Consider the following 25,999-nt stretch of genomic DNA (forward strand, 5'->3'; position numbering starts at 1 on the left):
ACCATTCATGATTTTATATTCCTGTATCATATCCCCTCATAGTTATTATTTTCCAGTCTGTCTTATTAATCTCTCCTCCTATGGATGGTTTTCCATACCCCTAATCATGTTTGTTTGTTGTCCTTCTCTGCACTTTTTCCAGTTCTAATATCTTTTTTTTGGATGGGGTGACTAGAACTGCATACAGTATTTAAGGTGTAGTATATCATGGATTTATACAGTGGCATTATGATATTTTCTGTCTTATCACCTATCGCTTTCCCAATGGTTCCTAATATTCTGTTTATCTTTTTTTGACTGCCACTGCACATTTAGTGGATTTGTTTAATGAACTATCCACAATGATTCCAAGATTGCTTTCTTGAATGGGAACAGCTAATTTACACCCCATCACTTCGGAAAAAATATCCCAACTATAGATACAATGTGTTATTTTGCATTTATCAACATTGAAATTCATCTGCCATTTTGCTGCCAAATCACCCAGTTTTGTGAGATCTCTTTGTAAATCATCACAGTTTGCTTTGGCCTTAATGCCAGTAATTTTGCATCATCTCCAAACTTTGCCACCTCCTCATTTACACATTTTTCCAGTACATTTATGAATCTGCTGAACAACACTGTACAGATCCCTTAGGGACCCAACTATTTACCTCTCTCCATTGTGAAAACTGACCATTTATTCCTACCCTTTGTTTCTTGTGTATTAACCAGTTACTGATCCATGACTTCTTACTTTCCTTATGAGTAAGGCTACGATTTAGTCATGGAGGTTGCGGAAGTCACGGAATCTGTGACTTCCAGAGACCCCTGTGACTTCAGTCTGCGGTGGTGAGGAACTGCGGGTGGCAGGGGTACCTTATAGCTCCCGGTTGCTGTGAGCAGCGGGAACCCCAGCAGCTCTGACATGCAACCTGTGGTGGGGGGCCCCTGGAGCTCCTAACCCCCTACACAGCTGCCTGATGCAGACACTGTGGGCACCCACAGATCCCCACGTCGTCACAAATATTTTTAGTAAAAGTCAGGAACAGGTCACATTGTCAAAGCTGTTTTACAAGTCCAAGTACATTATATCTACAGGATTAGTCTTGTCCACAAGTTTGCTGACCCCTTTCAGAGAATTCTAATAGACGAGGTATGATTTCCTTTAACAAAATCCATGTTAACTTCCCCAACAAATAGTGTTCATCTGTGTCTGATAATTTTATTCTTTCCCATAGCTTCAACCAATGTACCTGGTACTAAAGTTAGGCTTACTGGTCGCTAATTGCCAGGATCACTGCTGGAGCCTTTTAAAAAAATTGGTATTACATTAGCTATCCCAAATCATCTGGTATAGAAGCCGATTTAAGTGGGAGGTTACATACTGCAGTCAGTAGTTCTGCACTTTTCATATACAAGTTCCCTCAGGACTATGGGGTGAATACCATCTAGCCCTGGTGACTTATGTTTAAATTATCAATTTATTTGAAAACCTCCTTTATCGACACTTGTTTAACACCTCAATCACCGAGCAGCCCCACTAATTGTCTGGCAGGCTTCCTGCTGGTGATGTACTTCCAAAAATTGGCATTAATGTCCGTGACTTTTCCTAGTTCCCCTTCAAAATTCTTTTTTCGAACTGCCTAATTATATTTTTACACTTGACTTGCCAGAATTGATGCTCCTATTTTCCTCAGTAGGGTTTGACTTCCAATTTTTAAAGGATGCCTTTTTGCCTCTAACTGCCTTATTTACTCCGTTGTTTAGCCTTGGTGATATTGTTTGAATCCTCTTACTGGTTTGTTTGTTTTTTTTCCCCCCTTTGGAGTACACTTATTTTGAGCCTCTATGATGGTGGTTTGAATAAGTTTCCATGCAGCTTGCAGGCATTTCACTTTTGTGAGTGTTCCTTTTAATTTCCATGTCACTAGCTTTCTTTCTTTTGTGTAGTTCCCCTTTCTTAAATTAAATGCTACTATGATGGAGTTCTTCATATATTCCTCCTCCCCGCCCAGGATGTTAAATTTAATTACATTATGGTCTCTATTACAGAGGTGGGCAAACTAGGGCCTGCGGGCCACATCCGGCCCGCGGGACCGTCCTGCTCGGCCCTTGAGTTCCCGGCCGGGGAGGCTAGCCCCCGACCCCTCCCCTGCAGCCTCAGCTCGCCGTGTCACCAGTGCTCTGGGCAGCAGGGTTGCAAGCTCCTGCCAGGCAGAGCAGCTGCCAGACATGCTGCTCTGAGCGGCATAGAAGGGGGCGGGGAGTGGGGGAGGGGGGGTGGATAAGGGGCAGAAGTCCTGGGGGGCAGTCAGGGGGCAGTTGGATGGGGCGGAGATTCTGGGGAGAGGGGGAGCAGTCGGGGACAGGGAACGGGGGGTTTGGATAGGTGTGGGAGTCCCGGAGACTCTGTCAGGGGGTGGGGGTATGGATAGGGGTCAGGGCAGTCAGGGGACAGGGGGGGTCAGATAGGGGGTGGGGTCCCGGGAGGTGGCAGTCAGGGGACAAGGAACGGGGGGCGGGGCAGTCAGGGGGCGGATAGGAGGCAGGGTCCAGGCTGTTTGGGGAGGTACAGCCTTCCCTACCTGGCCCTCCATACAGTTTTGGAACCCCGATGTGGCCCTCAGGCCAAAATGTTTGCACACCCCTGCTCTATTACCAAGTGGTTCAGCTGTATTCACCTGTTGGATCATATCCTGTGTGCCACTTAGGACTAAATCAAGACTTGCCTCTCCCCTTGTGCGTTCCAGGACTACCTGCTCCAATCATTAATGGTATCTAAAAGCTTTATCCCATCTTGAGGTGACATGTATCCAGTAAACATGGGGATAGTTGATATCCCCAATTATTACTGAGTTTTCTATTTTTATAGCCTTTCTAATGTCTCTAAGCATTTCATAATCACCATCACCATCCTGGTCAGTAACATATTCCTACTGCTATACTCTTATTATTCAAGCATGGAATTTCTGATTTTATGGCAGTTTCATTCATTTAAACTTGTTTTTACTATATTTGACAGTTTTTTCTTTTACATATAGTGCCACTGCCCCACCAGCACAATCTACTCTGTCATTCCTATCTAGTTTGAATCTTGGTATTACCAGGTGCCATTGATTATCATCATTCCACAAAGTTTCTGTAATACTTATTATATCAATACCCTCATTTAAAACCAGGCACTCAAGTTCACTCATCTTAGGATTTAGCCTTTCTGCATCTGTTTACAAGAACTTATAAACGTTGTCAATATTTGTCTGCCTTCATGTGATGTAACTGAATAGGACTCTCATTTGACTGTTTCTCTTCAGCTACTACGTGTTCCTTATGAACTTGTATCCTTTCCTCTTTACTAGGATATGGAGAATAACCATTAAAAGATCCTCCCCTAAGGGATTGCTCTGTCTGAACCATGTGTTCCTCCACACCTGTTGCCGTCCCCCAGCCCTTATTTGAAAATTTTGTCTATGAACTTTTTCATTTTACATACCAGAAGTCTGGTTCCACTTGGGTTTAGGTGGAGCCCATCCTTCCTGTACAGGCTCCTCCTTTCCCAAGAGGTTCCCCAGTTCCTAACAAACCCTAAACCCTCCTCCCTATACCATCAAATGATGAGTCAAAGAGAATGAAATTCACATGTGCAGCAAGATGAAGGTCTGTTAACAGCTGGTGGGTTTCCAGCAATCTGCTGTCACAGCAATTGGCTGGATCAAGAGGACATGCTATGGCCATTGAACCTGAGCTACATCATACATTTGAGTCTGAGCCTTATCACCAACAAGTTTCAGATGATGTGTTGTGGATTCTGCTTACATTTTGAAGGAGTTTCTCTTGGAAGTTTTGTCCTCATATCAATATTTGTGTGTTAAGAACAATATTCTGAGGTGCTCTCAAATCTGAATGGAGATACGGGACTAATTAAGCATTTTTCAGCATTGCTCTGTTGGTTAGTGGTGTGAAAAACCATATCCCTACCTGACATAGCTTGCCGGCAAAAGCTCTAAAATAGACACAGTTATAGAGGCAAAAAAGTCCAATTAAACTAAATCAAGGAAATTAAATGTCCATAAGTAAAGATTTTAGTAAAGCTTTTGCTATGGTCTTGCATGACCTTCTCATAAACAAACTAGGGAAATGCAACCTAGATGGAGCTACTTTAAGGTGGGCGTATAACTAGTTATCAGTGGTTCACAGTCATGCTGGAAGTCATAATGAGTGGGGTCCTGCAGGAATGAGTTCTGGGTCCAGTTCTGTTCAATATCTTCAATTATTTAGCTAATGGCACAGAGTACACTTATAAAGTTTGCAGACGATACCAAGCAAGTGCTCTGGAGGATAGGATTATAATTCGAAATGATTTGAAGTAAATAGGATGAAATTCAGTAAGGACAAATGCAAAGTACTCTACTTAGGCAGGAACAATCAGTTGCGCACATACAAAATGGGAAATGACTGCCTAGGAAGGAGTACGGCGGAAAGGGATCTGGTGGATCATAGTGTACCACAAGCTAAGTACGAGTCAACAGTGTTGCAAAAAAAGCTAACATAATTCTGGGATGTATTAGCAGGAGTGTTGTAAGCAAGACACGAGAAGTAATTCTTCCATTCTACCCTGTGCTGATTAGGCCTCAACTGGAGTATTGTGTCCAGTTCTGGGTGCCACATTTCAAGAAAGATGTGATCAAATTGGAGAAAGTCCAGAGAAAAGCAACAAAAATGATTAAAGGTCTAGAAAACATGACCTACGAGGGAAGATTGAAAAATTAGGTTTGTTTAGTCTGGAGAAGAGACGACAGAGGGGACATAAGTTTTCAAGTACATAAAAGATTGTGACAAGGAGGAGGAAGAAAAATTGTTCTTCTTAACCTCTGAGGATAGGACAAGAAGCAATGGGCTTAAATTGCAGCAAGGCAGGTTTATGTTGGACATTAGAAAAAGCTTCCTGTCAGGGTGGTTAAGCACTGGAATAAACTGCCTAGGGAGGTTGTGGAATTCTCATCATTGGAGATTTTTGTGAGCAGGTTAGACCAACACCTGTCAGGAACGGTCTAGATCGGGGTCTCAAACTCACGTCCTGCAAATCTCCCCAATGTGGCCCAAGGGGCTGCAGCAGTTTTGGGGCCAGGTCTCTCCCTTGGCCCCACCTGCCGCCCCCTCCCCCCAGGCGATTTAAAATGGCCCGGGGCCCTGGCAGCGCAGCGAACCTGAGCGGCATCTGCCTGCTTGCTCCACATGTCTGCTGGCCTCCTGCAGCCCCAGGGCGGGGTGGGGCTGTGTCTCCGTGCACTGCCACCACTCCTAGTGCCCCTGTGGCCAATGGGAAGCTGCGGCAGCGGTGCCTGGGGGGAGGGGGGCGCGGTGCCTAGGGGCCCCCCAGCCCACCCAGCCTTGGAGCCGCAGGTAAGTGTCACACCCCCGACTCTCCCTCCCAAAGCCTGCATCCCCACCCCCTCCCTGCCCCCAAACTCCCTCCTAGAGCCTGCACCCCTGCCCACTCCTCCCTCCCAGAGCCTGCAACCCCACCCCCTCCTCTTGCACCCCCACTTCGTGCCCCAGACCAGAGCCTGCACCCAAACTCCATCCCAGAACCTGCACCCGACCCCCTCCCCCACCCAAACTCCCTCCCAGAGCCCAACCTCTCACCCCTTCTGCACCTAAACTCCCTCCCAGAGCCTTAGGCAGGTGGGGGGCAGAGTTTTGGGTGGCATGAGTGACATTATTGGCCCGCTGGGAGGATCTGAGGACTGGCACTGGCCCTAAGTAAATTAAGTTTAAGATCCCTGGTCTAGATAACTTAGTCCTGCCATGAGCGCAGGGGACTGGACTAGATGACCTCTCAAGGTCCCTTCCAGTCCTATGATTCTGTAAACTATATTAAAGTACAGTTAAGGTTGCCTAGTGCTGCCTCATGCCCTTCCAGAATGTGGAGAGTGGTGAAAATTAAAACATCTGAAAACCAGCAAATGAAGAACTACACACCACACCTGCAAAATGAAGCTTAACTCTGCCCCTACTCCCGAACCTTGAAGCTAGCAAACGTCACTGGGAATAAGTCAGTAAGGGTGGTGCAAAGGTTTACCAACTAACCAGGGAAGTGGCAAATTTTCCATCTCTTGAAGTCTTCAACTCAATATTGGATGTCTTTCTGGAAGATATTTTCATCAAAACACAAGGTATTCAGCTCACTACAATGGTAACTGGATGAAACTGTATGGCTTGTATTATACAGAAGGTCAGACTATACGACCTAATAGTATCTCCTGGCCTTAAAATGTAAGGATCAATGATCAATAGGAGGGAAGACTAAGAACATGCCATTGTTCGTGTTGTGTTCAACAGATTTGAATACAACCACTTATCTCCATGCACTTCAGCTATACGCACTGTGTCAGCTGTAGCTGTACATGAACAGTGGAGGGAACAGTTGGAGCAGCTTGGCAGAGCTGGGACTGTGATAAGAAGAGAGGGGCATGTGAATCTTGAAGGAACAGGTATTCCTCATGTCAGTGCTAAGTGTTGTAGGTTGTGTCAATGAAGGTGCACAAGGGTGTGTTCTTGCCACGAGTGTTGTCAGCATTCTGGTGGCATATGTGCTAATGGTCTCCAATGCTCAGTGAGGGTAAGTGAAGGAATCCGGAGTGCAAGGGTAAAGGGGTGGTGACATTATGAACGTCTAAGCCATGGTCTACACTACAAGTTTAGGATGAATTTAGCAGCATTAGATCGATTTAACTCTGCACTCGTCCACACAATGAAGCCATTTTTGTCGATTTAAAGGGGTCTTAAAACCGCATTTTATACTCCTCCCTGACAAGGGGATTAGTGCTGAAATCGACATCGCCGGGTTGAATTTGGGGGTAGTGTGGATGCAATTCGACGGTATTGGCCTCCAGGAGCTATCCCAGAGTGCTCTATTGTGACTGCTCTGGACAGCACACTCAACTCAGATGCACTGGCCAGGTAGACAGGAAAAGCCCTGCGAACTTTTGAATTTTATTTCCTGTTTGGCCAGCGTGGCAAGCTGATCAGCAGAGGCGACCATGCAGAGCTCATCAGCAGAGTCGACTATGGAATCCCAGAATCGCAAGAGAGCTCCAGCATGGACCGAACGGGAGGTACTGGATCTGATCGCTGTACAGGGAGACTAATCCGTGCTATCAGAACTCCGTTCCAAAAGACGAAATGCCAAAATATTTGAAAGTCTCCAAGGGCATGAAGGACAGAAGCTATAACAGGGACCCGCAGCAGTGCTGCATGAAACTTAAGGAGCTCATGTAAGCCTACCAAAAAACCAAAGTGGCAAACGGCCACTTCAGGTCAGACCCCCAGACATGCCGCTTCTATCATGAGCTGTAGGCAATTCTAGGGGGTGCCCCTACAACTACCCCACCCCTGTACGTGGACTCCTGCAAGGGAGTCTCATGCAACAGGGATGAGGATTTTGGGGATAAGGAAGATAGCGCACAGCAGGCAAATGGAGAAACTGTTCTCCCCGACGGCCAGGAACTGTTTATCACCTGGATACATTACCCGCCCAACCCAGGCTCCCGGACCTTGAAGGCGAAGAAGGCCCCTTTGGTGAGTAACTTTGTAAATATAATACAAAGTTTAAAAGTAAGCATGTTTAATGATTAATTTGCCCTGAAGACTTGGGATGTATTCGCGGCCAGTAAAGCTACTGGAATTGCAGTCAAGCAACATCCGTTCTTTATCTCTCCGTGTTATCCTCAGGAGAGTGATATCATTCATGGTCACCTGGTTGAAATAGGGGAATTTTATTAAGGTGACATTCAGAGGTGGCCGTTCCTGCAGATGCTTGTATGTATAGGGGATAGCTTAGTGGTTTGAGCATTGGCCTGCTAAACCCAGGGTTGTGAGCTCAATTCTTGAGGGGGTCATTTAGGGACCTAGGGCAAAAATCTGTCTGGGGATTGACCCTACTTTGAGCAGGGGGTTGGACTAGACGACCTCCTGATGTCCCTTCCAACCCGGATATTCTATGATCATCCCCACTGTTAGCCACACGGTCGGGGGAGAGGTGAAGCAATCATCTCAGAGAACTGGGTGTGAGGGGGGGATTAGTTGAGTTTGTGCTGCACGTCAACCCAAAAACGTTAGCCCCTCCTTTTAAATGGTCAACCCAACTCTCCTTTCTTTTCCTCCTGCAGCTGCAAATGTTTCAATGCTACCACTATCATCTCCATCCCAGAGGCTAGCGCAGATAAGAAGGTGAAAAAAAAACGCACTTGCGATTAAATGTTCTCTGAGCTCATGCAGTCCTCCCGCACTGAAAGAGCCCAGCAGAATGCATGGAGGCAAACAATGTCAGAGTCCAGGAAAACACAAAATGAACGCGAGGACAGGAGGGATGCGCAAGATGAGGGGTGATGGGATCAAGAGGCGAGGTGGCAGCAGCGTGATGAGAGGAGGCAGGAGGCAATGCTGAGGCTACTGGAGGATCAAACTGATATGCTCCAGTGTATGGCTGAGGTGCAGGAAAGGCAGCAGCAGCAGAGTCTGCTGCTGCAGCCCTTGTGTAACCAACTGCCCTCCTCCCCAGGTTCCATAGCCTCCTCACCCAGATGCCCAAGAATGCGGGGGGGAAGGGGGCGGCTCTGGGCACCCAACCACTCCGCCCCAGAGGACTGCCCAAGCAACAGAAGGCTGGCATTCAATAAGTTTTGAAGTGCAGTGTGGCAGGAGCGGCGAACAGCAGAGGCTAACAGCGGGAGTTTGCCTGGGAGCTGTCCGAGAGGAGGTACGCTAAGTGCTGCATTAGGGGGGCTGTGTTGGTGAGTATCTGAGTGTCTGCTGCTGGGACAGTTGGTCAGTTTGACCGTGTGCTTGATTGCTTGCTTGTTTGTTTGAAAAGTGTGAATTGGGAGTGCTTTGTTCCAGCTGGGCCTTGAGTGGGCCTGACTGGTATATAAGGGCAGTCAGCAGCGAACCAGCTGAGCGGCTAACAGCAGAGGCTAACAGCAGAGGCTAACAGCGGGAGTTTGCCTGGGAGTTCGCCTAGGGAGAGCGCACTGAGGCTTTCATCTGCAGGTTTCTCCGCGTAGTTCCTGCAACAGTTTAGGAAGCTCCTAAGAGGACGGTGATATGGAAGGTGAGCGATCAGCTGTTGTAACCTGCACAGGTTGTGCCATGTTTGACTTTCTTCCGCAGGACAGAAGTGACTTTGTCTGTACAAAGTGCAAGCTGGTCTCCATACTGGAGGAGAAGGTTCGAGGGCTGGAGAAACAAGTATCGACTCTGCGTTGCATAAGGGAAAATGAAGATTTCCTGGACAGACGTCAGGAGATGCTTCTACGGCCACAATGTTCTGAAGATTCAGAGCAGGCGGAGCAGGGACAGAAGGATTGTGAGGAGGTTTGGCAGCATGTGACCTCCAGAAGAAGAAAGAGGAGCGTCCATGCACCAGCAATGGAGATACAGGTGAGGAATCGTTTCCATGTTCTCTCTACAGGTGCTAATGCGGAGAGTGGACTAGATGGCCCATCTGAGGGAAGGGAGCAGAAGGAGACTCCACCGATTGGAAGGCAAAAGATGCACTGTCCTAGGGATGGGGGTTCCACGACCACCACTCCCAAGAGGAGGAGGAGGGTGGTGGTGGTCGGGGACTCCCTCCTCAGGGGGACTGAGTCCTCTATCTGCCGCCCTGACCGGGAAAACCGAGAGGTCTGCTGCTTGCCAGGAGCTAGGATACACGATGTGACGGAGAGACTGCCGAGACTCATCAAGCCCTCGGATCGCTAGCCCTTCCTGCTTCTCCACGTGGGCACCAATGATACTGCCAAGAATGACCTTGAGCGGATCACTGCAGACTACGTGGCTCTGGGAAGAAGGATAAAGGAGTTTGAGGCGCAAGTGGTGTTCTCGTCCATCCTCCCTGTGCAAGGAAAAGGCTGGGGTAGAGACCGTCGAATCGTGGAAGTCAACGAATGGCTACGCAGGTGGTGTCGGAGAGAAGGCTTTGGATTCTTCGACCATGGGATGGTGTTCCAAGAAGAAGGAGTGCTAGGCAGAGATGGGCTCCACCTAACGAAGAGAGGGAAGAGCATCTTCGCCAGCAGGCTGGCTAACCTAGTGAGGAGGGCTTTAAACTAGGTTCACCGGGGGAAGGAGACCAAAGCCCTGAGGTAAGTGGGGAAATGGGATCCTGGGAGGAAGCACAAGCAGGAGAGCGCAAGAGGGGAGGACTCCTGTCTCATGCTGAGAAAGAGGGACGATCATTGAGTTATCTTAAGTGCCTATACACAAATGCAAGAAGCCTGGGAAACAAGCAGGGAGAACTGGAAGTCCTGGCACAGTCAGGGAACTATGATGTGATTGGAATAACAGAGACTTGGTGGGACAACTCACATGACTGGAGTACTGTCATGGATGGATATAAACTGTTCAGGAAGGACAGGCAGGGCAGAAAAGGTGGGGGAGTTGCGTTGTATGTAAGAAAGGAGTATGACTGCTCAGAGCTCCGGTATGAAACTGCAGAAAAACCTGAGAGTCTCTGGATAAAGTTGAGAAGTGGGAGCAACAAGGGTGATGTTGTGGTTGGAGTCTGCTATAGACCACCAGACCAGGGGGATGAGGTGGACGAGGCTTTCTTCTGGCAACTAGCAGAAATTGCTAGATCACAGGCCCTGGTTCTCATGGGAGACTTTAATCACCCTGATATCTGCTGGGAGAGCAATACAGCGGTGCACAGGCAATCCAGGAAATTTTTGGAAAGTGTAGGGGACAATTTCCTGGTGCAAGTGCTGGAGGAACCAACTAGGGGCAAAGCTTTTCTTGACCTGCTGCTCACAAACAGGGAAGAACTAGTAGGGGAAGCAAAAGTGGATGGGAACCTGGGAGGCAGTGACCATGAGATGGTCGAGTTCAGGATCCTGACACAAGGAAGAAAGGAGAGCAGCAGAATACGGACCCTGGACTTCAGAAAAGCAGACTTTGACTCCCTCAGGGAACAGATGGGCAGGATCCCCTGGGAGAATAACATGAAGGGCAAAGGGGTCCAGGAGAGCTGGCTGTATTTTAAAGAATCCTTATTGAGGTTGCAGGAACAAACCATCCCGATGTGTAGAAAGAACAGTAAATATGGCAGGCGACCAGCTTGGCTAAACAGTGAAATCCTTGCTGATCTTAAATGCAAAAAAGAGGCTTATAAGAAGTGGAAGATTGGACAAATGACCAGGGAGGAGTATAAAAATATTGCTCAGGCGTGCAGGAGTGAAATCAGGAAGGCCAAATCACACTTGGAGTTGCAGTTAGCAAGAGATGTTAAGAGTAACAAGAAGGGTTTCTTCAGGTATGTTAGCAACAAGAAGAAAATCAAGGAAAGTGTGGGCCCCTTACTGAATGAGGAAGGCAACCTAGTGACAGAGGATGTGGAAAAAGCTAATGTACTCAATGATTTTTTTGCCTCTGTCTTCACGCACAAGGTCAGCTCCCAGATTGCTGCACTGGGCAGTACAGCATGGGGAGAAGGTGACCAACCCTCTGTGGAGAAAGAAGTGGTTCAGGACTATTTAGAAAAACTGGACGTGCACAAGTCCATGGGGCCGGATGCGCTGCATCCGAGGGTGCTAAAAGAGTTGGCGGGTGAGATTGCAGAGCCATTAGCCATTATTTTTGAAAACTCATGGCGATCGGGGGAGGTCCCAGATGACTGGAAAAAGGCTAATGTAGTGCCCATCTTTAAAAAAGGGAAGAAGGAGGATCCGGGGAACTACAGGCCAGTCAGCCTCACCTCAGTCCCTGGAAAAATCATGGAGCAGGTCCTCAAGGAATCAATTATGAAACATTTAGAGGAGAGGAAAGTGATCAGGAACAGTCAGCATGGATTCACGAAGGGGAAGTCGTGCCTGACTAACCTAATTGCCTTCTATGAGGAAATAACTGGCTCTGTGGATGAGGGGAAAGCAGTGGATGTGTTATTTCTTGACTTTAGCAAAGCTTTTGATACGGTCTCCCACAGTATTCTTGCCACCAAGTTAAAGAAGTATGGGCTGGATGAATGGACTGTAAGGTGGATAGAAAGCTGGCTAGATCATCGGGCTCAACGGGTAGTGATCAATGGCTCCATGTCTAGTTGGCAGCCGGTTTCAAGTGGAGTGCCCCAAGGGTCGGTCCTGGGGCCGGTTTTGTTTAATATCTTTATTAATGATCTGGAGGATGGTGTGGACTGCACTCTCAGCAAGTTTGCAGATGACACTAAACTAGGAGGCGTGGTAGATACACTAGAGGGTAGGGATCAGATACAGAGGGACCTAGACAAATTAGAGGATTGGGCAGAAAAAAACCTGATGAGGTTCAACAAGGACAAGTGCAGAGTCCTGCACTTAGGACGGAAGAATCCCATGCACTGCTACAGACTAGGGACCGAATGGCTAGGTAGCAGTTCTGCTGAAAAGGACCTAGGGGTCACAGTGGACGAGAAGCTGGATATGAGTCAACAGTGTGCTCTTGTTGCCAAGAAGGCTAACGGCATTTTGGGCTGTATAAGTAGGGGCATTGCCAGCAGATCGAGGAACGTGATCGTTCCCCTTTATTCGACATTGGTGAGGCCTCATCTGGAATACTGTGTCCAGTTTTGGGCCCCACACTACAAGAAGGATGTGGAAAAATTGGAAAGAGTCCAGCGGAGGGCAACAAAAATGATTAGGGGTCTGGAGCACATGACTTATGAGGAGAGGCTGAGGGAACTGGGATTGTTTAGTCTCCAGAAGAGAAGAATGAGGGGGGATTTGATAGCAGCCTTCAACTACCTGAAGGGGGGTTCCAAAGAGGATGGAGCTCGGCTGTTCTCAGTGGTGGCAGATGACAGAACAAGGAGCAATGGTCTCAAGTTGCAGTGGGGGAGGTCCAGGTTGGATATCAGGAAAAACTATTTCACTAGGAGGGTGGTGAAACACTGGAATGCGTTACCTAGGGAGGTGGTGGAGTCTCCTTCCTTGGAGGTTTTTAAGGCCCGGCTTGACAAAGCCCTGGCTGGGATGATTTAGCTGGGAATTGGTCCTGCTTTGAGCAGGGGGTTGGACTAGATGACCTCTTGAGGTCCCTTCCAACTCTGATATTCTATGATTCTATGATTCTTGTCTTCCCTCCTCCACCACCCCACCCGGGCTACCTTGGCAGTTATCCCCCTATTTCTGTGACTAATAAAGAATGCATGAATTTGAAACAAACGACTTCATGTCGAGTTTCATGACTGGCCAGGCTACGGTGTGAAAGTTCTTTGTTTCTCCTTGATGAAAACCCGCCCCATTGGTTCACTCTACATCCCTGTAAGCCAACCGCCCTCCCCTCCCCCCTTCGATCACCGCTTGCAGAGGCTATAACCAGGGCCAAGTTTTGCCTTAGCAAAGAGAAGGTGTTGGACTTTGTGTTATCCTGCTCCTGTGCTCTGTTCCCAAAGTGTTCTGTAGCAGGGAGGGCAAAGTGCTAGTATGTGTCATTGGCCTGGTGGAGTGTTGCTGAAACAGGGCACAATTTGAGGTTGCATTGAGGGTGTTGTGAACCTTAACTGTTCTTTCCCATTTTAATAACCAAGGAGACAGGAATCCTTACCCAGAGAGGTCACGTTCTCATAGTTCTCCTGCATGACGTCTCTGTAGAGAGCTCTCTGAGTGAGGTCCAGCAGAGCCCACTCTTCTTTGCTGAAATACACAGCCACCTCCTCGAAGGCCATTGGCTCCTGAAAGAGCAAAAGCCCCTTACTCAGTACCTGCTGCCTACCGACAACCCCGCTACTCACAGGGGAGGAGGGCCAATCACTTGGAAGCTGTGGGAGGCAGGCAGGCAGCATAGTTCCACCCACACCCCATCACATGACAGCAGCCAGAAAGCATCAAAGGGAAGGGAGAAAAAGAGCACCCCCACTCCTCCCAGCAGAGGGGGAGGGAAGGAGTCTTCACATTCACCAGTCACCTACTAGCCAGAGGCTAATATAGGAGATGGAGCCCCCAGCAAGGTTCAGGGACAACTCCCTCATTGCCAGCAGCTGGATGGGAGGGGATGGGGTATCTTCCCTAGGCCTCACTGGTGGGTTCCCCTTTATCTCTCACAGCAGCCTCTGGCTAGTAGGTTCAGGCTCCAGTATTGAAGTCTGGTAAGTTTCCCTAGCCCAGTCCGGGGTGTGTGTGGGGAGGCGGGGGGGCGGGGGGTGTTTCCTGCTTGACTAATTAGAGAATTCCCACCCACAAACCACAGGGATCTGTTGCTGAGACCTAGGCATCACAGTAAACAAATCTCAGCAGATTTATCATGTCCTGGCCCCGTCTTTTTCTCCACGCTGTGTATTTCCTGACCCCTCCCACTTCCAGGCCAGCCCCCTCAGAAGTGCCTTCTGTATTTACTGCCCTTCTCCCTCCAAAGGGAACCCACCAGCAACTCCCTGATAATCCGTACCTCAAATGGCTCCACTGCAGCCATTTCCTTTCCCTGGTCCCTGGAAGGACAGAATGAGCTGGAGCAAAACATGGATGTTACGCTGCAGCCTGTTAGGGCAAAAAGGGCAATTGGAGACATGTCAGAACAGGAAATCATTTCACAGCACAATTCCCCCCAGGATTTTTCCCTGCACACTGATGTTCTAGACTATCATGCAAATAGAACAATTCAAAACACAGTAATGGAGGAGCGGGGGCTTTATCTACCAAGACATCTGTTAGAAAAGGAATTCAGCCAAACACAAAGTGTCCAATAAGTTCTTGGAATGTACAGGGGCCACCTGTTTTCTTTGAGAGGATGGAAGCAGTAACTGGAGAATGAAGGAATGAGTTAGGAAACTGAATGGTAAAGCAATATGGCAAAAGTGATGAGAAAATGATCGATGTCACGGTTCTATGAGAAGGAAGGCATGAGAGCAGCAGAATAAGGACAACGGCCGTCCAAAAGGCAGACTTCAACCAACGCAGAGAGCTGGTAGGTGAGGTACCAGGGGAATAAAATCTCAGAGGGAGAAAAGAGTTCAGGAGAGCTGGCTGGCAGTTCCTTGGAGACAATATTAAAGGAGCAGCAGCAAAGGATCACAATCTGAAGGAAAGACAGAAAGAAGAGTAAGTGGCCAATATGGCTCTACCATAAGCTCTTTCATGACCAGAAAATAAAAAGGAATCCTATAAAAAGTGGCATCATGGACAAATTTCCATGGATGAGTACAAAAGAATTGCACAAGCATGTGAAGACAAAATCGGAAAGATTAACTCACAAAATGAAGTAACTCACCTTGAAAGTGACACGAAAAAGGTCAATAAGATAAGGGTTCTGTAAATTATATTAGGAGACTGGGGAAGAAAAGTGTAGGTCCTCTACTTACCAGAGAAGAAGAGACATCAACAAGACAAAGATGTTTAATGCCTTTTTACATTCACTAAAAAAAATGTAATTGTGACCAGATACTTAATTATTCTTAACCAAGAGGGGGAAGGAACAGAAACCACAATGGGGAAATAAGAAGTTTAATACATTTAACTTATGTAAATATTTTTTCAAGTCAGCAGGGCCTGATGCAATTCATCCTGGGGTACCTGAGGAATTAGATGAAGCAATCTTGGAACAGTTAACAACGATCTTTGACAACTCTGGGAGGATGGTGAGGTGCCACAAGGCTGGAGAAGGGCCAACATAAAACCTGTCTTCAAAAAGGGGAGCAACACAGACCTGGGAAATAAAGACCAGTCAAGCCTAATTTAGATACCCAGAAAGAAAAATGTATTAAACAGCCAATGTATAAGCACCTAGAGGATAGTAAAGTGATAAATTATAGCCAGCATAGATTATCGAATACAAATCATGCCAAACCAATCTAATTTCTGGCTTTAACAGAGGTACTGGCCTTATGGATTTGGGGGGGGAGGCACTGTAGACATGACATATCTTGATTTTAGTAAGTCTTTTGACAGAAGACCCCATGACATTCTCATCAGCAAACTAGGAAAATGTGATGTACTTGAAAGTCTGTACTCAAAGAGTAATTTTAATGGTTCACTGGCAAACAGGGAGGATGTATCTAATGCTGTCCCACAGGAACCAATCCTCCATCTGCTACTACTCAATATTTTCATTAATGACTTGGATAATGGAGTGGAGAATGTGCTTATTAAATCTGCAGATGACACCAAGCTGGGAAGAGTTGTAAACACGTTGGAGAACAGGATTAGAATTCAAAATGACCTTTATAAATAAGAGTTCATCTGAATGAACAAGATGAAATTCAATAAAGACAAGTGCAAAGTACTACACTTAAGGAAGGAAAACCAACTGTTCAACTACGAACTGGGGACTAACTGGCTAGGGGGCAGTACTACTCAAAAGGATCTGGGGGTTATGGTGGATCATAAATTGAATCTGAGCCAGCCATATGACTCAGTTGTGACAAAGGCTAGCTCAGTACTGGAAAAGGTTACCAAGGGACGTTGTGGAATCGCCACCTGTAGCAGGGTGGACACCTGCTCCTGCCCTGGAGGGCTTGACACCAGCCCTGAAAGAGGGCTGTAGGGGTTAAAAGCAGCCCTGCAGAGGGCTGCAGCTCTAAAAGCTGGGCTGATTGGGGAAGCAGCTGCAGCTGGGCCACACCCCAATCAGGCCACAGCTGGCTTGTATATAAAGACTGGGAGCCAAGCATTCACAGTCTCTCTATGTGTTCAGAGGGAGACAGGCCTGGCTGCAGGGAGCTAGAGACAGGGTACCTGGGGAGCCCCAGGCTGTGGCCTAGCATTGGACTAAAAGGTACTGGTGGTTAGAGAGGGAAGCCCAGGGGTAGGCCAAGGCAGCAGGTCCAGACCCAACCTTGCCAGTGATGAATAGGCTGATACTGCAGTCTGCCCCAGGGCATGGGGCTAGATGGAGACTGGCAGTAGCCTTATACTGAGGTGAGGTGGGAATAGTGGGTGGGGGTTCCTTAGGAAAGGGAAACCCTAAGACTGAGGGGTTCCTGCCAAGGGGCAGCACCCAGAGAAAGGGGCACTGGGGTCCTGGGAGGTACACTGAGCCAAAGGACAGCGGATCACTGGCTTGCAGAGGGCGCTCCGGAGCTGGAATGAGCTAATTCCTGGAAGTCACCAGCAGGAGGCGCTGCAGGGATGAGTCCACACTGCTACACCACCACTGAAGATTTTTAAGGACCGGTTGGACAAACAAACACCTCAGTGTTGGGGGCTGGACTAGATGACCTCATGGTTCATGGAAATGTATAAGAACCTTGGGACATAATCCTTCTTCATCTCAGATCTGCTTTGGGTTTCAAGAGGGGGAAACCTTAAGCCATAAGGATTGAGATCCCCAGTCACTGACTGGAGTCACCCTGAATATGGACATTGGACTATAACCTATGGACTATATCTAAAAGGACTTTTGGCAACCACAAGCTCATCTCTGCTAAGTATCTGAACTTCAAGAATTGAATTCATGTCTGTATGTATATTGATCTTTTAACCAACACTTTTTTAATAAATTTTAGTTTAGTTAATAAGGATTGGCTATAAGCGTGTATTTTGGGTAAGCTCTAAGTTATAGTTGGTCCTGGGTATGTGGCTGATCCTTTTGGGGTTGGAAAAACCTCTCTTTTATATGATGAGATAAGATTTTCAGTAATCATATCTGACGTGTGTCTGGACGGAGGCCTGAGGCTGGGCACTTTAAGGGAACTGTGTTGTTTGAACTTCTGAGTAACCAGTGAGGTACTATAGAAACTGTTTTGTGCTGGCTTGAGGGTGCTGGGCAGTTGTGGTGGGGCTGTGGGCAGGGGGGCGCTGGGCGCAGGTGTTGTGCAGGATGCTGTGCATTTGGGGCGGGGGGGTCACAGGAGGTGCTGAGCATAGTGGGTCCAGGGGGATTCTGGCCATAGGAAATCGGGGAGGGGGGGCTGTATGGGACAGCATGTAAATAGTGCCATCGGGCTGGGCAGAGCAGGGCCACCCCTGCCAGGCTATGCCCCTGGCTGACCCCCCACCTTGCCCCGCACCATGCTCCATTGCCTCCATGGGGGCCCACAAATATGTTTGGCGCCGGGCCCACAAAAGGTTAATCCGGCACTGCATATGCCCCACACCCCTCCTCTGCCCCAACCCATTGCCCTGAGCCCCTTCCTACACACTGTACCCCCTCCCACACCCCAACCCCCTGCCCTGGCCCTGCATGCAATTTCCCCACCCAGATGTGGCCCTCTGCCAAAAAGCTTGCCCACCCCGGACTAAGGCAACAAATTCCCTCCAAAATAAGAGAACTTCCTCTAACTAAACATGGGAACGTCCAAATACGAGATGCTTGTTAGCAGACATTTCATAATTAGATGGAAAAAGACAAAATCTGAAAGCTAATGTCTACGTTAAGTCCTTAAAGAGAAAAGGGTGGAAATCTGGAGAATTTTGGATCAATTCTCACAAATTAGAGCAGAAAGTGAAAAGATGTGAAGCATTTTATATTGATAGTCAATAGTAAGTAGAGGTAAAATATGAGTGAATTTCATATTTGACAAATTGAGAGAAAATGGGGAAACATCTGCAAAACTTTTCTAAATATTCGAAAAGGTCAAAAAATGAGTCTATTTTATGTTAATATTGTATTATTAGTGAGACATGGAAAAAATCTCAGGGAATATTAAATTAGAAATAGATAACTAGAGAGAAAGAGAGGCAAATTTTTAGGATATTCTCCTGAAGAAGAAATCTGTGTGTAACTCAGAAATGTATCTCTCTCCAATTGAAGTGGGTCCAGTAAAAGATATTATCTCACCTACCTTATCTTTCTAAATGCAAAGCAATGCACATTGGAGAGAAAAACTAGAGGTACTTATAAACTCTACTGGGTGGTAAATAAACTATCAACTGTAGCCCATATAGCTAGCTTTAGCATTTATTTTATGCAGCAGTAATGCAAGGAACCCACGGGCCGGTCTCCTGTATGACACTGGCATCAGCAGTTAGCATAAGGCTCGAGGTCTATGAACTCCGGCACAGATAAATGGCCTAAGGGTCACCCCTAAGGTTTGGGGAACCGGAAATAGAGTGCCTAAGGGGGGATTTCATCCGTAAACACACCAGCCGACCAGAGGAACATGAGCTAACACTGGCTTTCAGAAAGAACATCCACAAATGTCTGACTACAGGAGTGCCATGGCAACGTATTGACACATGACACCAAGATGAGATCATTAATACGCTAACCTATAAGAGAAGGACACCCCAGCACTAGTAGGGAGAGGAAATACAAATTAGGAAGAGGGGAGAAACCCCCACTGAATATGCATTACACCTAGCAATATCAGCAGAACATATGATCGGCTACACAACTCAAGAAAGGGATCTGCATGTTGCTGTAGACAGATCAACGAAAAGCTCCATTCAATGCACAGCTGCCAGCAAAAAAGTTAACATGTTAGGATTCATAAGGAATGGGATGGAGAATACCACACAAATCGAGGGGCAGCCTCTAATATCCTGGGACCACCATGGCTACTACAGCACTGCACACAGGATATTTTATATCAATCTTTCAGAATTGGGGAAGAAATAGGTCTAAAAAGAAACATTTGATAATGAGAAAACCACCTGGCTCTGAAGAGAGTTTATATTAAGTGAGAGTGTTGGACAGTTTGACGGGATTGTACATGGAAGTTCAATAAACAGACAGTAATAATTCCCCCCACTCACCCCTACACCATTCACATGGCAGCAGGGAGCCCTTTGAGGAGGTGCTTTAAGAGGGTACGTGAGGGGAGTACGAAGCAGGAAAACTCCCTGGCATTGGAGAGGAGGGAGCAGCAGGGGCAGGCAGGTGACTGGCAGCTGGGGGGAGCTGCGTTGGGCAGTTGGGGGTAGCAGTAGCCAGGACTGTGTAACCTTGGGCTGGACAGTCTCCCTTGGGAACTTTTTCCTCCCATCCCCTTCCTCGCCTTGTTGCTGGCAGAAAATGGCCACCCCAGAGGCAGCTGTGTCTCAGGGCTCTGCAAGCTGCACCCATTAAGCCCCTTCTCGTTTGGGGAATGATTCAGGACAATTTCCCAAAGAGAGAAAATTTGCTGCAGGTCAAATGGTTGGGAAAAAATCCCAAATCTGAGATTGTTAAATTAACACTGGAGAATTAAAGAGAAAATGGGGCAAAATCTGAAAAGGAGACTAGGGAAAGTCTCAATAATTGCTCCATCAGCACTGACCCTTCATGGAGCAGTTGCTGCTTTTACACCTGAAAGGAGACTTCCTTTCTCTGACTCCTGCCCATGGGACCATGGTAGGATGTGTTGACCCAGTGAAGCTGACTTGAGGCTGATGCAAGGTAAGCAAAGCCGAACCAGCCTCCCAGGGTACAGGGTTGGAAACCGGTACAAGGAGTGGGCCTGGGTTCCCCTACGTCAGTGGTTCTCAACCAGGAGTATATGTACACCTGGGGGTATGCAGAGGTTTTCCAGGGGGTCCATCAACTCATCTAGATTATTGCCTAGTTTTACAACAGGCTACATCAGTGGTTTTGTACTGGTGACCCCTTTCACATAAAATGCCTCTGAGTGTGACCCCTCCTTATAAATTAAAAAGGACTTTTTATATATTTAACACCATTATAAATGCTGGAGGCCAAGCGAAGTTTGGGGTGGAGGCTGACAGCTGCTCGCAACCCCCCATGGAAGAACCTTGTGACCCCCATGAGGGGTCCTGACCCCCAGTTCGAGAACCCCTGGGTTACATAAAAAGCACCAGGGAAGTCAGTACAAACTCAATTTCCATACAGACAATGACTTGTACATACGGCTCTGTACACCGTACACTGAAATGTCAGCGCAGTGTTTACATCCGCCTTCATCTATTGTATAATGATGTGGTCAAAAGGAGAACGTCACTAACCACGTCCAGCCAGAGTGTGCTGTGACACGCTGCTATTTCGAGATCGGAAACTTGGGTATGCAAATGAACCGCTGCCCACCAGCCCCTGGACTCGCCCCTTAGGCAGGAGACCCCCCCCCCCCATCCATCCCTCCGATTGCCAGAGGCTGGGCGGCCGGAGGTAGGACGCGGGGCGGGGGGCTGTTGCCCAAGACCCCTGGGAGCGGCAGGGCCAGGCCCAGAGATCTCGGGACACAAGAGTTCGCGTTAGGAGCCTGCGAGACAGGCGCTGGCCGGGGGAGGGGCGCAGGGCCAGGGGCCTCGTGGGGGGGGGGGGTTGTCAGGCTGATCCCGGGACCCTTCCTTACCTGGGCTCGAGAGGGCGAAAGAGCCCTGGGGCAGGCTGGGAGTTGTAATTCCGGGGTCTTCTCAGAGCGGAAGTGACGAAACAGTTGCTCAGGCAACGCGCTCTCCCGTAGCGCGGGAAGCGGAAGTGGGCCATCTGCCCACGCGGCCCCTCCCGGTGCACACTGGGAAGCGTAGTTCTCGCTGTCAAACTCGGCCTTTTATTGGAGGAGGGGCCGTAGGCGCTGGGCGGGAAGGATAGAGGCTCTGACTCGCAGCCCCGGGGATCTGCTCCCGGGCGGGGCACGCGCCTGCGCGGGGCTGGACAGCGCTGGAGCCGCTGCGCTCGCGCTAGTACCGCCCATGGGGTCAGTCCCCGATTCCTCCTGGCCGGACCCCGCGGCTTCGCTCCCCCTCGGCCGGCTGTCCCGGGCGCACGCTGCAGCCCTTGAGATTCCCCCGCGCAGCTTTGAATCCCGCTCGCAGCCAGAGGCGGCCGCAGCCCCCTGGAGCCGGGGCGGGTTGTGCTGCTCAGGGCCCCTGGCTCTAGTGAGGATCCCGCCCCGGCGCTGCTCGGGGGTGGCCGATGATGAGGGGGACCGGAGGGGGGAGGGGATCCCTGAGCCCGGGGGGCGGGGGGAAGGTCCCAGCTGCACAGTCTAGGGGCCCAGGCTGCAGAGGGGCAGCAGTGCTGAGCTCGCAGAGACTCGGGCAGTTGACACGCGGCAGGGACGCTGTCTCTGTGGCAGGAGAAGGCGGGCGCGAGGTGTTTGGGATGCTGATGCTGGGCCAGTAGAAATGCTGGATTCAGTGAGAGACGAGGCAAAGGAGAGGACGGTGAGTGGCAGCTCCACACAGTCACCCAGTTCCAGGTACCCCGGGGCATGTTAAGAGACAAAAGGCAAACAGGGACCAGCCCCCTGCAGTGTCCCTCTCCTGGGAGCAGAGCCCCTGGACACGTAGGAGCTAAGTTGGGAGTGAGCTGGAGGGTCCCACAGCACAGAGGCAGCTGAAGTCCCTCCAAGTTTTGGAAACTAGGCAATGCAGAGTGAAAGGGCTTTACACCCTACCCAGCTGGGCCTGGGGGCATCAGCAGCAAGTGGGGGCTGGGAGTGAGCTGCATGGGCAGCAGCACCACGGAAGACAGGCTGCCTGCAAGCGAGGGGCCCGGGGAATATCTCAGTCCCTTTTCTGTAGATACGATGAATGCAGGATCTGCTCCTGGGTCTTCCCCAGGGACCAAATATTTCTTTGCAAAATACATCTATTAGTAGTAAGATAGTGGTCTCTACCTTTTTACGCACAAGGTCACTTTTTGAAGTTAAGATCAACCCAGGATCTACCGAGGTCTCGCCTCGCTCACTCCATTCCCCCCCCCCCCCTGTCGCTTGCTCTCCCCCACCCTCACTCACTTTCACCAGGCTGGGACAGAGGCTTGGGGTGTGAGAGGGGGGGCAGGCTCTGGGCTGGAGCCGAGGGGTTTGGAGTGTGGGAGGGGCCTCTGGGCTGAGCCTGGGGCAGGGGGTTGGGATGCAGCAGTGAGGGATGTAGGCTCTGAAACGGAGTTTGGGTGTAGGAGGGGGCTCCAAGCTGGTGCTGAGTGTTGGGGTGCACGAGGGGGTGAGGGGTGTGGGCTCTGGGGGGGAGTTTGGGTGCAGGAGGGGTCTTCAGGCTGGGGCAGAGTTGTGGGGTGCAGGAGGGGGTGTGAGGTGCACCCCTCTGGCTGGGAGGCACTTACCACTGACCAATGGGAGCTGCAGAAACAGTGCTGGGGGTGGGGGCAGCACATGGAGCCCGGGCCATCCCTAGCTAATCTGGAGCCCTACGCAGCTTCCCCACCCCCTCCCGTAGGGTCGGGAGCGGGCCCCAGGCCTCCGCAAGAGTGGGGAGATCTATCGGGGGTCGATATATCGCATCTCGTCTAGATGCGATAAATCGATCCCCGAACGCACTCTCCGTTGACTCCGGAACTCCACCAGGGCGAGAGGCAGAAGCGGAGTCGAAGGGGAAGCTGTGGCCATCGATCCCGCGCCGTGAGGACGGGTGGTAAGTCAATCTAAGATACGTCGACTCCCGCTACGCTATTCTCGTAGCTGAAGTTGCGTATCTTAGATCGATCCCTCCCCCTAGTGTAGACCAGCCTTAGGTTCTCATTGACTCTGAAAAGGGATTTATTTCAAATCCCTTTATTTCTGTGGCTTGTAAAATATGAGGACCAAACGATTTCAATAGTTGTGACACTGGGGTTGTGGACGCTGTAACCGTATCTCAGATTGAATAATGATTTTATATCTGATTCAAGGCAGCTTCCCAAAAGCAATGCCAATTTTTCTTCCCTAAAATTGATGATACTGGGCAGCAGGGGATCTCCTTAATCTGCTGGGGAACCTCTCTGGGTCCCACTATCAGTTCTCCTCTGCTTTCCAGCACTTCAGGTGCTTCTGACTCCTTGGTGAGGTTTTCCTGCAAGGTCTGTGTGTGAATCTTTGTGTGTAGGAAGCAAAGAGTGTGGGGCTGTCACTGAGCTGAAGGAGGGAAATGGTTAGTTGAGAGAGATGGGAGAAGAAAAAAATAGTCCCAGAAGCAGGGGTACTGGAACGGGGGGGAGGCAGGGGAGCCTGGCTCCCAACTTTTAAAGGTGGGGGGACTATGCCCTCCAACTCTTTACCAGCCATAAGAGCAAGGGACTGTGGGAGAGTGGAGTGGAGCAAGCGGGGTGCGGGATCTTGGGGAGATGGGGCGGTGTGGGGTTGGGATCTTGGGGGAGGGTGGGAACTTAGGGGGAAGGGGTGGGAAGGGGCCTCAGGGGACAGCACGGGGGGTGGGGCCATAGTTTGGGAGCCTGTGGCCCCCACACTTTCGGGGTCTTCTACCGCTCCTGCTCACAAGGATGACAAAAGATTAGCAGGCTATTGTTTTAACTACTTGGCCACTTTGTCTGGTGGGCTTGTTGTTACTTAACTTTTTGTAAGGTCTCTGCTATGTATAACCTTTCCCCAAGTTCGTTGGCTGACTGAGGATGGTGGGGGGATGGTTTGGCTTTTGAAAAAAAACTTTCTTTGTAGTATTATAAAGGAGAAAGTGACAGGTAGAAAACCCCACATCATTCTTGGTGCAAGGAGCCAGGTTTGCTGTTCAAATTCTGTATTTCACCAATGTCCAGGTCTGGAAATGCCCAACAAGGGCAATTCTAATGGGAAGATGGATGCAGGGCACTTAACCTGCACAGACGTCCTATGGAGGTGGGGTGGGAATTAATAATATTTTGAGGATCTTTGGGGAAAAGAGACTTTACTGACAAGGTCTGTCTCTGTTCCTATTTCACCTTGTGGTGTTGTGTCGAGGAATCACTATTTATTTTTCTATTATATTAATTAAACTCTAAACATTATTTAATCAATCGTGAACATTAGCGTCACTTGAATTTTCCCTCTGCTAGCAAGAATGAACTGAATTTTATGACTTTCTGGAAAGGGCAGAGATATTAAATTGGGGGATTTCAATTGCTGCATTTGTGGGTGGATGTTTTACGCTCACATCTCAATGCACGGACTGAAATACTAAGGTAATGTCTGTACTACAGAATTATGTCCACCAAACTTACACAGTTATTACATTGCTTGGGTGCCTGCACACTTGGCTCCTTGTGTCAGCAACGCGCATCCTCACTCATCTGTCATGAAATCCAGTGAGGTAGGGGTTGTCCTGGGCTCTGTTGGGAGAGGGCACAACTGGGAGAAGGGGCAGTCTAGGGCATTTTGTGTCTGTTATATAAGGGCGTTGTCAGCAGGAAGCTGTAGGTCACATGCTGGGGCTGACAGTGGGGTTTGAGCTGGAGCAGCAGCAGGGAGCAATGTGTGTGTGGCGGGGGGGTTCACTTGGTAAAAATGAAACTGCCAAGCCTCTCCCTCTGCTGGAGCAAAATCCTCTCATTTATCTCCTAAACTCCCTTCCATGAAAACCTCCATCCCTCCCCCGGCGCTGAGAGCCCCCCTCACTCCGATGTAGATTTTTAATTGTTCTAACGTCTCGCCCGCCCCATTGGGGAGGTGGAGCATGAGCGTATGTTCTGGGACCCGAAAGATGGTGAACTATGCCTGGGCAGGGCGAAGCCAGAGGAAACTCTGGTGGAGGTCCGTAGTGGTCCTGACATCCCTGAATGACAAAAGTTTTAGCGCTGAAAGTGGCAATGTAGACACAGCCTTACATAACTTCTCTGTCATTGCCCACCCAACCGAATTCATCTGATCTTCCTTTAATAATATTTCAATTTCCTCAAGGCTATTCAAAATTTGTTCAGCCTTCCTACTTTGATACCAGTTGATACCAGTAAGTGCCTTATTGTCAGGGTTTGTTGTTTTGTTGGGGAGCACACTTGCAGACACTTAGGGCTAGGTTCTTACTTGCAGCCACGGCAGCGCAAAAGAGTTAGGGTAGGAAACTAGTGTCAGGGACACTCACCTACATCCGATTTCGGTGGATGAAGTTAGGGAGGTCCTGAGAGAGTTTCGTAAAGATAGTGCCCCAGGCCCCGATAAGGTTACAGTGAATGACTTATGGGATTATTTTTAACTTGGACACTTTAATTCTCACTAAGATTTTTAATGTGTGGTTTTTAAATAGGCAAGTCCCGGATATTTTTAAAGAAAATAGAACTATTTTAATCTCAAAAGTGCAAAAGGAGGAAGAACTTATGAAACTATCCTCATGGAGACCATTAACAAGAGGATCTGTGTGGATAAGGTTGTATACAAAAATTTTAGCTAAAAGATTGATGATTTCAGTTAACATTTGCAATAGACAAAAAGGATTTATCTCTGCTCCAGGATGCGAAGAAAATATTTCAATTTTAGATA

At 48.9% G+C, this 25,999-nt stretch overlaps 2 protein-coding genes across 6 annotated transcripts in view; both read right to left on the minus strand.

Annotated features, from left to right (window-relative positions):
• LOC117868503 (zinc finger protein 501-like) overlaps positions 1-21,217 on the minus strand; it is a 118,084-nt gene extending 96,867 nt beyond the window's left edge. Inside the window, exon 1 of the mRNA XM_034754478.1 lies at positions 21,167-21,217. The gene's annotated coding sequence lies outside the window, so the exon portion shown is untranslated. The remainder of the gene's footprint in view (positions 1-21,166) is intronic.
• Positions 1-21,260, minus strand: part of LOC117868502 (zinc finger protein 436-like) — a 44,244-nt gene extending 22,984 nt beyond the window's left edge. Inside the window, exons 1-4 of one of the 5 annotated variants that reach the window (XM_034754475.1) lie at positions 21,167-21,221; positions 15,513-15,645; positions 14,392-14,480; positions 13,552-13,678 (exon numbers count right to left, since the gene is read on the minus strand). In XM_034754475.1, the coding sequence (XP_034610366.1) occupies positions 13,552-13,678; positions 14,392-14,463 (199 nt within the window). In that variant the 5' untranslated portion in view covers positions 14,464-14,480; positions 15,513-15,645; positions 21,167-21,221. Of the gene's footprint in view, positions 1-7,589; positions 7,738-13,551; positions 13,679-14,391; positions 14,481-15,512; positions 15,646-21,166 lie in introns of those variants that run through there. The other 4 variants (XR_004643651.1, XR_004643652.1, XM_034754473.1 and 1 more) reach the window with 4 other exon arrangements.
• Between the last annotated feature and the right edge of the window lie 4,739 nt (positions 21,261-25,999).

Source organism: Trachemys scripta, chromosome 21 (genome assembly GCF_013100865.1).
Source record: "Trachemys scripta elegans isolate TJP31775 chromosome 21, CAS_Tse_1.0, whole genome shotgun sequence".
In the NCBI taxonomy this organism is placed as follows: Eukaryota; Metazoa; Chordata; order Testudines; family Emydidae; genus Trachemys; species Trachemys scripta.